At 43.7% G+C, this 12501-nt stretch overlaps 1 protein-coding gene across 3 annotated transcripts in view; it reads left to right on the top strand.

Moving 5' to 3' along the window:
* The first annotated feature begins 1352 nt into the window (after positions 1 to 1352).
* Positions 1353 to 12501, top strand: part of TBC1D4 (TBC1 domain family member 4) — a 98510-nt gene continuing 87361 nt past the window's right edge. The window contains exon 1 of one of the 3 annotated variants that reach the window (XM_068182370.1): positions 1353 to 1598. Coding sequence is in view for 2 of the 3 variants with exons in the window: in XM_068182368.1 (XP_068038469.1) it covers positions 1501 to 1980 (480 nt within the window). In the remaining variant the exon portion in view is untranslated. Of the gene's footprint in view, positions 1981 to 12501 lie in introns of all 3 variants that reach the window. The other 2 variants (XM_068182368.1, XM_068182367.1) reach the window with 2 other exon arrangements.

The following is a 12501-nucleotide window of genomic DNA, read 5'->3' as shown; positions in this document are numbered from 1 at the left end:
CCAGTCTGGCTTTAACTTGTACCACTGTAGCACATATTAAAGCTGGTTCATATTCATATGAACATACTCAGCCTGCAGAAGACTTTAGCTCCCCTGACTTAAGTGACATTGTAGAATGCCATGAGAGAACATATTTGAGATCTTAACAAACAACAATATTAAATTAAAAATTACAACCGATAAACCAGAATGCATAAACTAGATGGTTAAACCGGAAAAAAAAAAAAAGAAGAGCAAAATTGTTTGCTCAGGAAATGAGCAGAGTGGTTTGTAACAGTATGAAAATACCACAAATGCGACAGTTTTTGTCAGTTCAGACAGACTGCTGTGGGCTGTGTCCTGAGTGCTACATGATCCTTCTCTGCACAAATAATCATGCAGTCTCAAATTACGCAGAGCAGCTCTTTAGCTCAAACTACAGCTTCTTTTATTAGTGGACAGGGTTAAAACGGTGGCCATAACAACGTGTACTGGGAGTTACGGCCGCCGCTGCCACAGATTTAAACGGGGGACAGTCGCTGCAATTGCCAATTACCAAACGGATACGGATGCTGTATGGCTGGCAAAGCTTTGTCCAGCTACTTTCTCAGGTGGAGGAGACTAGTTACTAACATCTACAGTGTGTGGCGGATTTGTCGTTGACAAGAGATGTTATCGCGATAGCGACGAGGAATTCTCCCCCCCCCCCCCCCCCCGACTAAAAGCTCAAGGAGGAAACACAAGCTTAGGGGAAAAAAGGAGAATTGAAATCAGCCGTAATGAAACTCCTGACTCAGCAGTGCCCAGGGGGAGGCTGCGTAGCACGGCCGCCGCACGGCTCCCCTCCTCGCAGGGGAGAACCAGCCGGGGGAGAGGCGGCCGTGGGAGCGAAGCCGCCGCGGTCGGGAGGTGCCCCGGGACCCCCGCTCCTTGCCGAGACCCTTCTCCCCAGCGACTCTCCGACTCGTCGGAATCAAATCCAACTCAGACAGCGCTTGGGAGCTTCTACAAACGGGGCGGGCCCGGCAGCCTCCCCACCTCCTCTCTGCCGTTCGGCGACCTTCCTCCCCTTGCGGATCTCCTCCTCCTGCCTCTCCCTTCACGGCCAGCCACGCTGCGAGCCGCGGGCAAAGCCCAGCACCCGCGGCCGCAGGGAGGCCGGCAGTACTTGGCAGAAGCGGGAGCGGAGCGCACATTGTGTTTTCCTCTGGAGCCCGGGTCGGTGGGGCTGTCCCGCCCCTGAACCGGGGGTGGCCAGGACTCGGAGCCCTCTCGGGGCGTAGACCCGCCGCTCCGCCCCGGGGCGTTAAGGAGGAGGAGTGGGAGTGGGGTGTCTCGGCCGTCCTTCCCCGCCCCGCGGGCTGACCCCACGCGGGCAGGCAGGAGGCGGCGCGGCGGCGGGGACGAGCCCGGCGGGATGCGCGTTTAGCAGCGGCTCCGGCCGAGCGCAGGCCCCGCCGGCTGCACCTGGCGCCGGGGGAAGCGGCCGCGGAGCCACGCGTCCTGCGCCCGACACCCGCCATGGAGAAGCGAGGGGAGGGCGAGCCGCTCTCCCACCCCCTGGAGCCCGAACCCGAGCCGCAGCCGGCGCCGCCGGGGGAGAAGCGCTTCAAGCTGTGGTACGTGGGTTCGTCGTGCCTGGATAGGCGGACCACGCTGCCCATGCTGCCCTGGCTGGTGGCCGAGATCCGCCGCCGCGGCCAGCGGCAGGAGCCCGGCGGCGCCCCGGGCAGCGGGGCGCCGGCCCGCGAGGTGCTGCTGCTGCTGGGCTCGCCCACGCTGCGCTGCGTGCCCGCCAGCCCCGGCCCCGCCGCCGGCCCCGGCCGCCCCACCAGCCCCGCGCCCGCCGTCTTCATCTTCGAGCATAAGGCGCAGCACATCGCCCGCTTCATCCACAACAGCCACGACCTCACCTACTTCGCCTACCTGATCAAGGCGCAGCCCGACAACCCTGACTCCCCCATGGCCTGCCACGTCTTCCGGGCCACCGACCCCAACCAGGCGAGTGGGGGCAGGGGGCGGGGACGCTGCCCGGGATCTCCCCGCTTGGCTCCTCTCCTCGCCGGGCGGGACCCCAGGCGCTGCGCTCCGCGGCCGTGGAGGGGCCGATGTTGCCCGAGCGGGGCAGGGTGGTGCCCGCGGGACGCGGCGGGACCGCAACCTCCGCACGCCCTCTCGGGGCGTGGGGGGAGCCCTCCCGGGGTTGGCCGTGCCCACCAGGCTCGTCCCGCTGTGCCCCTCCAGCTCAAGCGGCTGCAGCGCCCTTGGGCTCGGCGGAAAGGGGCGGCAGTGGGGACACAGAGCCCTGCGTGGCCATGGGGTGTTTGCCAGCCCCTGCCAGGCCGAGGGTACCAACCTCTGCGGAACGCAGTGCCCGGCGACATGGAGCCCCTTTCTTCCCGGCCCACCCTCCGTGGGGAGGCCTCGCATCCTGCAGCAGCTCAGTGGCAAGGGCATGGGTTGCTCTACGAGCAGGAGGCAGGATTTGTGTTAAAGCGTCCCAGCGGTGCTGTCAGTGTTGGGCAGCAATGGAATAGTGGAGGCTGGTGCTTTTCCTCAGACCCCCGTGGTGCAGAAACGATCGTTCGTAACCAGCGGGTCCTGTTGTGCTCACGGGTCACGCTAAGGACACCTGGCTGTGCTCAGGCATATGCAGCAGTGCTGCAAACAAGGCTAGGTTTGGGTGGGGACATTTTTGATAAAGTGCCAACTGGAAAAAAAGACCTAACAGATTGTATTTTCCTGACTATCTGGCTGGCTTTGGCTGAAACATCAAATGTGCAGCAGACTTCTTTCTCTCTGGTTTAGAGTATGTGAGCAATAGCGGGTGGACAGGTGTGTTGGATAATCAATTTAGCAAGATGACAGCAAGAGAAAGGCCTTTTGATAACAGTCCTTTGGTTGAGTAAGTCAGAATACCTTCTCCTCAGTTTTGACAAACTTGAGGAAGAACTCTTGCAGTTAGAAGATAGCTGGCTTACTGCATTTACTCAACAGCTGCTAGGGTTTCTTTGTTTGTTTGGGTTTTCGTAAATGGGGAGGGTTGGAAGTATTAAGAAAACTACTGAAAAGTTGTCTGCATATTAACTTTTATTTGAGCCAGCATACTTCCAGGGAGAACATGGTGGCATTTAGATTGCATTCATACCTGTGGCTTAAGGACAGGCAGTATCCCAAGTGGAGGTAACTGTGCTTAACTTGTTGGCAACTGCTGTGGGTTGTGCTCTGCCAGGAGAGCATGCAGCAAGAGCGTGGAGGGGATCATTATCTGGCTGGGGAGGACCCCGAATGTCCTTTTAGGTGTTTGGCAGTATGGACCGAGGCAAACTAAGGTTCCAGCTGCTGGCAGAAGATGCTGGATCAAATTTATTTCTGGGGTAGGTCTGTACTGGTACCATGAGTTTGTAAAACAATCTTGCTTTAAAATAGTGAATCCGTAGTACTCCAGTGAATGTGCAAAGTACTACGTACATTTACATTTGGAAGGTTGTTTCTGACTACAGTTCTGTCCATATGTCTGTCTTTCTTTCCTCATGGGGAAAGTGCCCTTATGTGCATTGAATTAAATCAAACTGATACTGTAGGTAAAGTCTTCCTATTGAAAAAAGTTGTTAGTGTGAATGTATCTTGTTCAATTTTTAGTCATATCTGTTAAGATTTTTTAAACTTTTTTATCATTAATAAAGAATATACCCCTCCCAGGAGTGTTACTCAGCACATGATTTTGAACTACAGTGAGGGTAATAAATGCAGAACTAGCAATGTGATTCACAACTATCTGATTAACAGGCAGGTTTTACTAAGGTACCAAAAGGAAAAGGAGGTGGATTCTCACCTCCCACCTCTCCCTCGCCCCGAGTTTTGTTATCCATTTGTCCAGGCTTTGTTGGCTAAGCCTGTGCAGGTATCTAGCTGTTGGTCTATGCTAAAGCTTAATCCCAAGTGGGTAAAGTCAAGCAGCAGGTTACTAGCTCTGAAAGTCTTATTTCTAAGCTCTTTATTGTAGGATTGATGCTGTCCTTGCATGCTTTCAAGATCTTTACACACTTCAGTTTCATAGTGGTTATATGAACCTCGTGTTGTATATTAACTTAGAAAGTATTTTTCACAGCTGTTATTTTAAGACAACCTCATTTTCCATCTTAGGCTACAGTGACTTTTAGCCAACCTAAGTTGGCACTGTTACTGAGAAAAGTGATCCTGTCCTCTTCAAGCCTCAACCCCTTGTTTCTTCCTCTCAGCTTTGTCCTCGTGGCAGCACAAGTGTTTGTGCAGCCATACAGCAAACAGGATCCGGGAATTGAATGGTGTTAAGTTTGCTTTTCCCTTACCTTCTCTGGAGTGTTTCCAAACTGCTTCCCTCATTTGCTTTACTATGCAACCCTAATGACTGTTTACATCGAGATAGGTGGGTTGGAGGCGCATGGTATCAATGACTGGCCAAGAAGGGGAAGGGTCAGATAGCCTTTCCAGGAGTTCTGGAGAAGATAATTTTCAGAGAAGTTGTGGATACTCCATCCCTGGAATTGTTCCAGCTTGGATAGCGCTTTGAGCAATCTGGTCTAGTGGAAGGTGTTCCCCGGCAGTGGGGGTGGAGTTAGCTGGTCTTTAGGACCCCTTCCAAGCCAAACCATTTTGTGATTCTGTGGAAGTTATGCTGACTTTAAATTCTCCAGAGATGTCTGCAAAGCCATGGTATTGTCCACTTTGGCAGTATTAAGTTCAGCAGCACCCTAAGTAACTCAGGAATGAAGGAAAGGTACAGGAGATGTCTTGGGGTCTCTGAGTTAGAAGACAGCTAGCCATAATTTTGAATGGTGGATGTTAATTATAAAAGTGAGAGGTTAATGATTGACTTTCAATGGACTAGTGCTACCATGGTAATTCAAAAAACAACGTAGGTGAGAATGAAAGTTTTGGCTTCAAGCCTGTAGCTTTGTCTACTAGCTGTACTGCACAATGTTTAGGCAGTAGGTGTATTCACTATGATCACAAAAAGGGCTGGTATTCATAGAAAAAAGTATTGCTTCTTGCCATTCTCTGCAAATTTCTTCACAAGATGACCAGTGAAAAGCCAATGTAATATGTGCTCTGATGACATCAGGCGGGAAGATAACATCTTTTAATATTATTTGCTATGACTGGAGAGAAATGAGAGACTGACCTAGTAGTATGAAACAACTTCATATTTTATTTGAAGGACTGCAAATTTTAGGCAGAGCTGAAAAGTAGGGGCCAGTGGGGCGACTCCTGTTCTGGAGTAGTACTTCGGCAGAATGTCAAACCCAGAGCTTGTTGGCATGAGAGTGGATGCTAAGATACTTTTATTGGAGGAGCAGTGTGGGTGTGTGTCTCTTTCTTTTACTGTTTAATTACAAGGGGACACATCTGAAGCCATCTGACTGGTGGAGATGGGAACAGAAATGTTTGCCCTTTTTTTTCCTCCTTCAGAACTTACTACAGTGTTTGCTGCTTCTTGTAACTGTTCAAAGCAGCAGCCAGCTGGAGTGGATAAGGGTAGTTGTCTATTTAGTGTTGCCTGGTAGCTTCTGAGTAGCAGCCAGAGATTTGTTCTTTTGTGTTGCTGTCATTTGAGAATTATCAAGTATGCCCAGACTGTATGAAGACATCAGATGACAGCATTGTCTCATTTTATATTTGACAAAATTTCTTTACAATCCTGGGATCAGATTTTTTTTTTAAGCCAAAAGTTAGAGTTTATAAATATGGCAGGCATACCCTTCTTGCAGCCACTGAGAAAAGGCTGTTTAATTAGTATTTTCAAGCTCAACTTTTTACCATTAAATACTGATTGTATTCTGTAAACCAGATTTTAATTAAGTTTGATTGTGTGGAACAATCAATGCAGTTTAACAATTGCCTTGAGTTCCCTTTTCACTGGGGGAGAGGTTTATGGTATGATCTTTCTGCATTTTTTTTTGAATTATTATCATGCTGATCTAGATTGTGTGTTTCCTGCTTGAAACATGAATAAGCCTGTTTTGAGAGGATTTTTTTAGCCTGAACTGACATCCTAAATCAAATTATACTTTACTTGATTCTTATTAGTGAAAATAGTTGTTTCTTCCAGCTAAGAACTCATTTAATGCATTTGGTTTTCTCTTCTCAAACTTATAAGCATGATGAAAATGTATTGTTAAAAGGTTTCAAAAGTAATCCGAACTGGCTGTGAAAAAAAGATGTTCAGGTGGACAGACCTCAGTTGAATTTAGCTCTTGTGGGTATAATCTATGGCTGTGTCTTTGTGCTACACCTGTGTGTTAAGGGTCTAGGCTTTCTCAAGGTGAAGCAGAAGTAATGGAGCCTTTTGGTGACAGTGTAAAGCTGTGATAAGAACTGGAGAGGCAGAAGCTCAGAGACGAGAGCTGGAGACAGCACACTTGTCAGAAACACTTGTATATTCCAATAATGTGTTTCTTTTCTGTTGGATAATGTGCTTCAGTAAAGCAAGGACGTAAGACAATTGTTCTGGAAAAGAAAGACATCAGTATACAAAGTCTAGTCAAAGGAAGCTTTTATGCAGTGGGAATGTCATGTTACATAAAGTTTCTTACTGAAGAATGTAAGTAAGAAATGTTTGAAGAACTAAGTTTGTCAACTTCACATGCATATTTCTGTTGTCCTTTGATTTTTATGTGATATAGGAGCATGAGCTGAATGGCAGTAAAGTCAAGGTGTAGGAAATACATGTATACAGTATTGTTGGAATTCATATTAAAGTATTGCATTGGTTGAGTTGTCTGATAAGATGTGTTTTGAATAGGTATAACAGACATGACAAAATAGATACCCTGTAGGTTTTGAAGGATTCTGTAGCAAATGGGAGAGCTGACATTTGGTTGATAGCACAGTTTGGTTGCAGAGGAAAGATTTTCCTCTGAGAAAGGTAGAGAAAGATAGGTTGTCCTAGTTTTTACCAAGAAAACGAGTCTTGGAAGGACCAAGAAAATGAATGTTTTCTAAGTTCGTGTGGGTCAGCATTTTGTTTATGGGTTGAGAAACGGAAAAGCAATGACTGAGAACAAAGCATGGATATTAAGGGCTTGCAATGAATACAGAATTGTGTTTGGTGAGCAGCCTTATTATCTTTAGCTTACATAGGCTATACAGCATCTGATGAAAAGTCTTGCACTCCCTTTTTTTGAAACTGAAAGTTGAGAGCTTAAGGTTTCATTTTTGATTTCTTTAATAGATTTGGCACTTTTTTTTCCTTGAAAATGAGAGTACTTTTCATTTTAAGATTGTAAAGCTATCTTTAAATTTTGGTTTTGAACATCCTGTCCATAATATTTTTGTCCCATGTCACAAACAGAATAAATAAAAAAACCATTAAAATTGTTAAATGTTTCTAAATGGTGATATGTAACCTTTTTATTCCTGGCTAATATTTAGGAGAGGAAAGGGAATGGTAAATATCCTTATCTGTCATGTTTATAGAAATAATTAATTAATTTTTCCTTTTGCAGTTCAAAAAAACCACCCATTATTTGTGGAGTAGGAGCAATGTCTTAGAGGACTGTATTTTCAAAAAGACAAAATAAAATACATGAAATTATGTATTTCATGGAGAGTGCTTGTAGGTAACCAGTGACCAGATAATAGGACTGTCTTAAAGAAAGGAGCTTGTGTGTACCTGAGAATACCAAATCAAGGCTTCTCTTCCTATTATTTGTTTCTAGGGTTTGGAGTGGTTTTTTTTTTTTTTTTTTTTTTTTTTTTTTTTTGTTTTGTTTTGTTTTGTTTGTTTTTGTCTTGTCTGTCAATGTAGAGGCAGTTTCTTTTAAAAACAATTAAATAAAAATCTGACTTTAAAAAGATTTAGCTAGCATAAGTGTGTCTTGGCAACAAGGAGAGTCTGATTTTTAGAGGTGATGAAAATCTGACCAAGATTCTTGAAGGTGGTTATTTATAAAAGTGAATTCTAGAAAAGATTTAATTTCTAAACAGCCATTATGAAAAAGTGGTATTCCTGATGCCTATTAATCTCTGCTCTTTGCTAAGGTTTGGTACAGCATTTGATGTGCACAGCTCACCGTTCCTTGGATCTCTTCCATCAATCTTCCCCATTTGCAGCTCCCTGAACCTCTTGAGTTTCTCTGAGGTAAAGTGGTGAATGAATACCGCAGTGAACTGGGACCACTTCAGAGATTGCTGTCTGGTCTGTAGGTCATGCAGATTTTCAGCAGTACTGGCATGGTCCCCTCGTGCTACCAGCTGTCCTCTGCCACTTGGTTTTGTTTCCTTTGTGGTTTCAGATACCATCTCAAGTGCAGGGACAAGAAAAAAAAGGAGGAGTTTATTTCCAGTGTGGCTTTTGTCACTTGTCATGTATGCGAGCTGTAACATCTTCCACATTTGTGTTATGTGCTGTTTTGAGACACTTTTAGAGACCACAAGGAGATAAAAACATCTACAAGACCTTCAGGGGTTAAAATCTACTTGCAGAGGTCATTAAATAATGTGGTGTTTCCAGGGCTGCCGAAACCAAATTTAGGGCAGCAAAGTGAAGTGATTTAATTCAGAAATAGTCTCTGTTCTTTTCTGTTCTCTATCCTCTGTAATACACTGTCACCTTACGTTCTGACACAAACACATACATCAAGACCATATGCAGTTACATGGGTTCCAAAATAAAATAGAGCATCACCAATGCAAGATAGCATTTGATCATTTGACCAACAACTGTATTGTCCCTGGAGAGGTCAAAGTATAAAAAGACAATACTGAATGTCACAGGGTAGGATAAAAATATGGAAGTGGTTACACCAGGGATGCATGAACTATGTGACTTCCTATTTTGGGATTTGTTTTGGGTAACCAGAGAACACACATAAGTTTTGGATGTGCCTGTTTTCATCCATGAACATGTTGGGGTTTTTTACTCCTTTTCGGGTGTATTAATCAGGTGACATCTGGTAGATCAGTGAGGTGGGCAAATAAATATTCTAGATAGTCCTGTAGATCTGAAATTACTCTGGTATTTCAGTTTTCCTCTTGGCATTGGTCAAAGGCAAATGTGTTTGTGCTCGATGGATTTAGTTCTGATAGTGTATTAAGACTTCAGAGAAAAGAACATAAAAACCCATACAAGCAACAAAATCACACACATTTGACTGAAGGGGTTCATGGCAGCCAATATTAGTCTCAAGTTTTATATTTTATAAAAGTTAACTATGTATCTTGAGAAATCCAGTTAGTTTTTATTCTGAATGCAGTCACTCTCTATCAGCCCAAAGCCTGTGGTCATCTCAAGCCTCTCTCCCTTCCTTGCCTCTGCCTCTCTGTAGCAGCCATCCTGCTTGAAATGAGCAGCAACTGTGCCTCGCTGTTTGAGGCAAAGCCTGCTTAAAGCCATCCCTCTTAGGTGAAATGGGCTGCTTAGCCCTCTGCCCCCTCTCCCTGCTGCAGGGAATTAGGACTTAGAGTGAGAAGTTAATTACTTGGTCCTCTTTTGGAGAGGGTGGTGCTGCCAGGATTTCCACTGCTCCCTTAGCAGACTCTTTCTGGATGAAGGAAAAGGAAACAGCTTGGCACCAGCAAGACTATTAGGTATCATTTTACCTTCCCAAGTTCAAACTTTGTGTCTTGGCTTCAGCTGCAGTGCCTTAACATGGTTTTCATGTCCTTTTGTGTGGTTTTAGTTGAGTCAACTGAACAAAAACTTTCAACATGTATCTGTTTCAACAAAGGCTGTCACAGCATGAAGTTCAGATAAGGTGGATGGCATATAGTAAATACACGTATGACATGTCTTAAATTTTCTGTTCAGAGCCTCGAGAAGATGTCATGAGCTAATAATGACATAGTTGTGATACAGCTCCTTTCAGTTTGGATCATTTGTAAGAGTGGCAAAATACTTCAGTTGAACCACTGCAAAAAAGAAGCACTTTTTTTCTTCATTGTTAAATTTTTATTGGACTCCTAATGCTATTCAGAAACTCTGCTTGATGCTTTGGAGGAATTGTATCTATTCAACCACATTTCCTGACTTTATAGGCTACTTGTAGTGGTGAGTTGTCTTAATTTCTGTTCAGATCTGGTTGCTTTCTCATGGAATCCATAATTTTCCTTTTTAAAATAATTTTATGTGTTCAGAATTAGATAGGCTTTTAAAAATAATATTTTCTAGAAATTTGGAAGGGTAATATGGTGAGGATTTTCTTCTGCATCTCTGGAACTGCTGAAGATAGGTAGGATTCTACAGTACTGGGCATATAGCACTTTTCTGAAGGATTAAATAAATTTAAAATGCAAACATGAAAGAGAGCGTTGTTCAAAGCCAGTGTGAAAGACTTGTAGAAGCTGTTGGGTAAGATAAAACTAATACCATAGAAGTGTGGCTTTTTTCCAGCTCTACCATCCTCAGCTTTGTGGTGTTTCCTCTTCCACTGCAGCTGACTTTAAAGGTATATTTCAGCCATGAAGTTCATTTTTTTTATGTTGATAAACCTTGACAAAGAGCTTGCTCTGTTAAAGTGACTGGGGTTATGTTTTGTTTCATTACTCTTCTTGGCAGGAACATGTAGATCTGCACAGCGCTGTTTAGAGATCCTTGATGCATTGAAAAACATGTTGAGGGAAGTCAGAATATTATCCTCCAGGGCATAGCAGTGACTGCCTTCCAGACTGTTCATGATTTTGTTTTTCCTAGCAAAATAAATAAATACTTATTTTTTTAGAATGCTGATGTTAATTATATTTCATGTATTATGTGACACAGATATGGGTTTCCTGCTATGTTAATTCAGAAAAAGGGCGAAAAGCAGCCATGTCCCAGGAACTTTGGGAATAGTCAGTGGTCTGTGGGTTCTTAGGTATTTCTGAAATAGAGTAAATACTCAGTAACAGAGCAGTGAAAGACTAGGACGTGCAGTGCTAACTTGTTTAAGCATATTTTTATGTGCCTGTTCATAGTTGGTTTCTTGCTTTGGCTTGATTATTCCTAACTCCATCTCAAGTTACAGTAAGATTTCTAAATAAAAATAGAGTAGGCTAATGTATATTTAACAGTGCTGTATTTGCCAGGGGGGAACCAGTTGCTTGCTTGCTGTTTGGCTGAAGTGCAGAAATGACGCGTCACACCAACTCCAGCTAAAGCCCGTGCTGAAAGCTGATGTTTGACCTTCAGGTGCTATACAAATGCAAAGGTCTGCAATTCCTGCCTGCACCAGCTCTGTCACAGCGTGCAAAATTATAGCTTTGGTAGTCTAAGGTGAAAAAATTCATTCTTGCTTGTGTGCACATTAGAAGGGGAAGAGATTGTGTGTATGACCCGCTGCTGTACTTGGCAATGAAAATAAATACCAAACTGCATTCGGTGTCATGGTACTTCTGTGGTAATTAAGCAGGTCAAAATTGCCAAGCAAACTACTGTAAGAATACTCTATGAAAGCAAAAAAAACAGGAACATAATTTAAGATCCCAAAATGCTGCTCTGATGTGCAAATCCCATAACAACTGATAAGAGAGCTTTCTGTGGAAAATATTGCTCTTTCTGTAAAATTTGGTTTAGGCTTTTGTATAAGATTTTTTTTTTTTTAAATGGAGAACAATTTAAAACAAGTATCCATTTGTAGACAATACTTCTGGCCTGACTTTATGGTTGTACTCGCTGAGGGCCTCAATTTTCTGTGCAGAATGACTGCAAACTTCAGCAGTACAAAAAATAACTTGTAAAGAGGATACACTTTTTTTGTAAACCAACTATGTTATAAATAGATTAAAGATGTTGGCTTTTCTTCAGCAGCAGTTTTTTGGGTGAACCTTGCCAAAACAAAATCAAATGAGCCTTTCAGTAGGAGCAGCACACCATACTTCTATTTAAATTATTCACGAAGAAACACACCCAGATTATCCATGGCATATGTATGCATATATTCAGATTTAGCCTTGAGAAAATTTGCTGACCTAAACATGGGAGCCAAGTTGGAGCAAGGCAACATGATTAAAGCCAGCTCAGAAGGAGTGGGTTTACATCCTGGCGCTATGCCTTGGATTCCCTGTCTGCTTAGTGCTAGGGAGAACTAAAAATAATATCTGAAGTTTAATGGGATAGTGTGAAGTTTACAAAATGAGTAAGTTTCTTCCATAGTGACCTTCTGTCTGCAGAAATCACCAGAGAAGAAGGTGATATTAAAAAAATTTAAAAATACATATAGAAAGCGATCAATCAATCTATACAAATGCTGTGGAGTTTTTAGGGAATTTTGTTTTCCTTTGTTCAATATGTGTGTTGTCCTTAAAATATACAGCATTACATTTGGGAATGTGAGAAACATAGAGGCCGGACCAGACTGCTAGGTTTGCTTGAGTTTTGTGTTTCTTTATGTAACCAAGTATTTGTTTCTGTATGATTGCTCACTGTTCTGCATTTCATCTGTTTTACTTAAAATTATAGTCTTGCTGGTCGTAGTTGTTTGGAAGTTTGAAAGGGACCTTCATGTTTAGTGAAAATAAGAGGCTAAACCCCATTTTTAACAATACCATCGATAGTAAGCTGAA

This window comes from Anomalospiza imberbis, chromosome 2, assembly GCF_031753505.1.
Source record: "Anomalospiza imberbis isolate Cuckoo-Finch-1a 21T00152 chromosome 2, ASM3175350v1, whole genome shotgun sequence".
NCBI lineage: Eukaryota > Metazoa > Chordata > Aves > Passeriformes > Viduidae > Anomalospiza > Anomalospiza imberbis.
The sequence above is the reverse complement of the archived record's forward strand: the minus strand, read 5'-3'. Positions and strand labels throughout refer to the sequence as shown.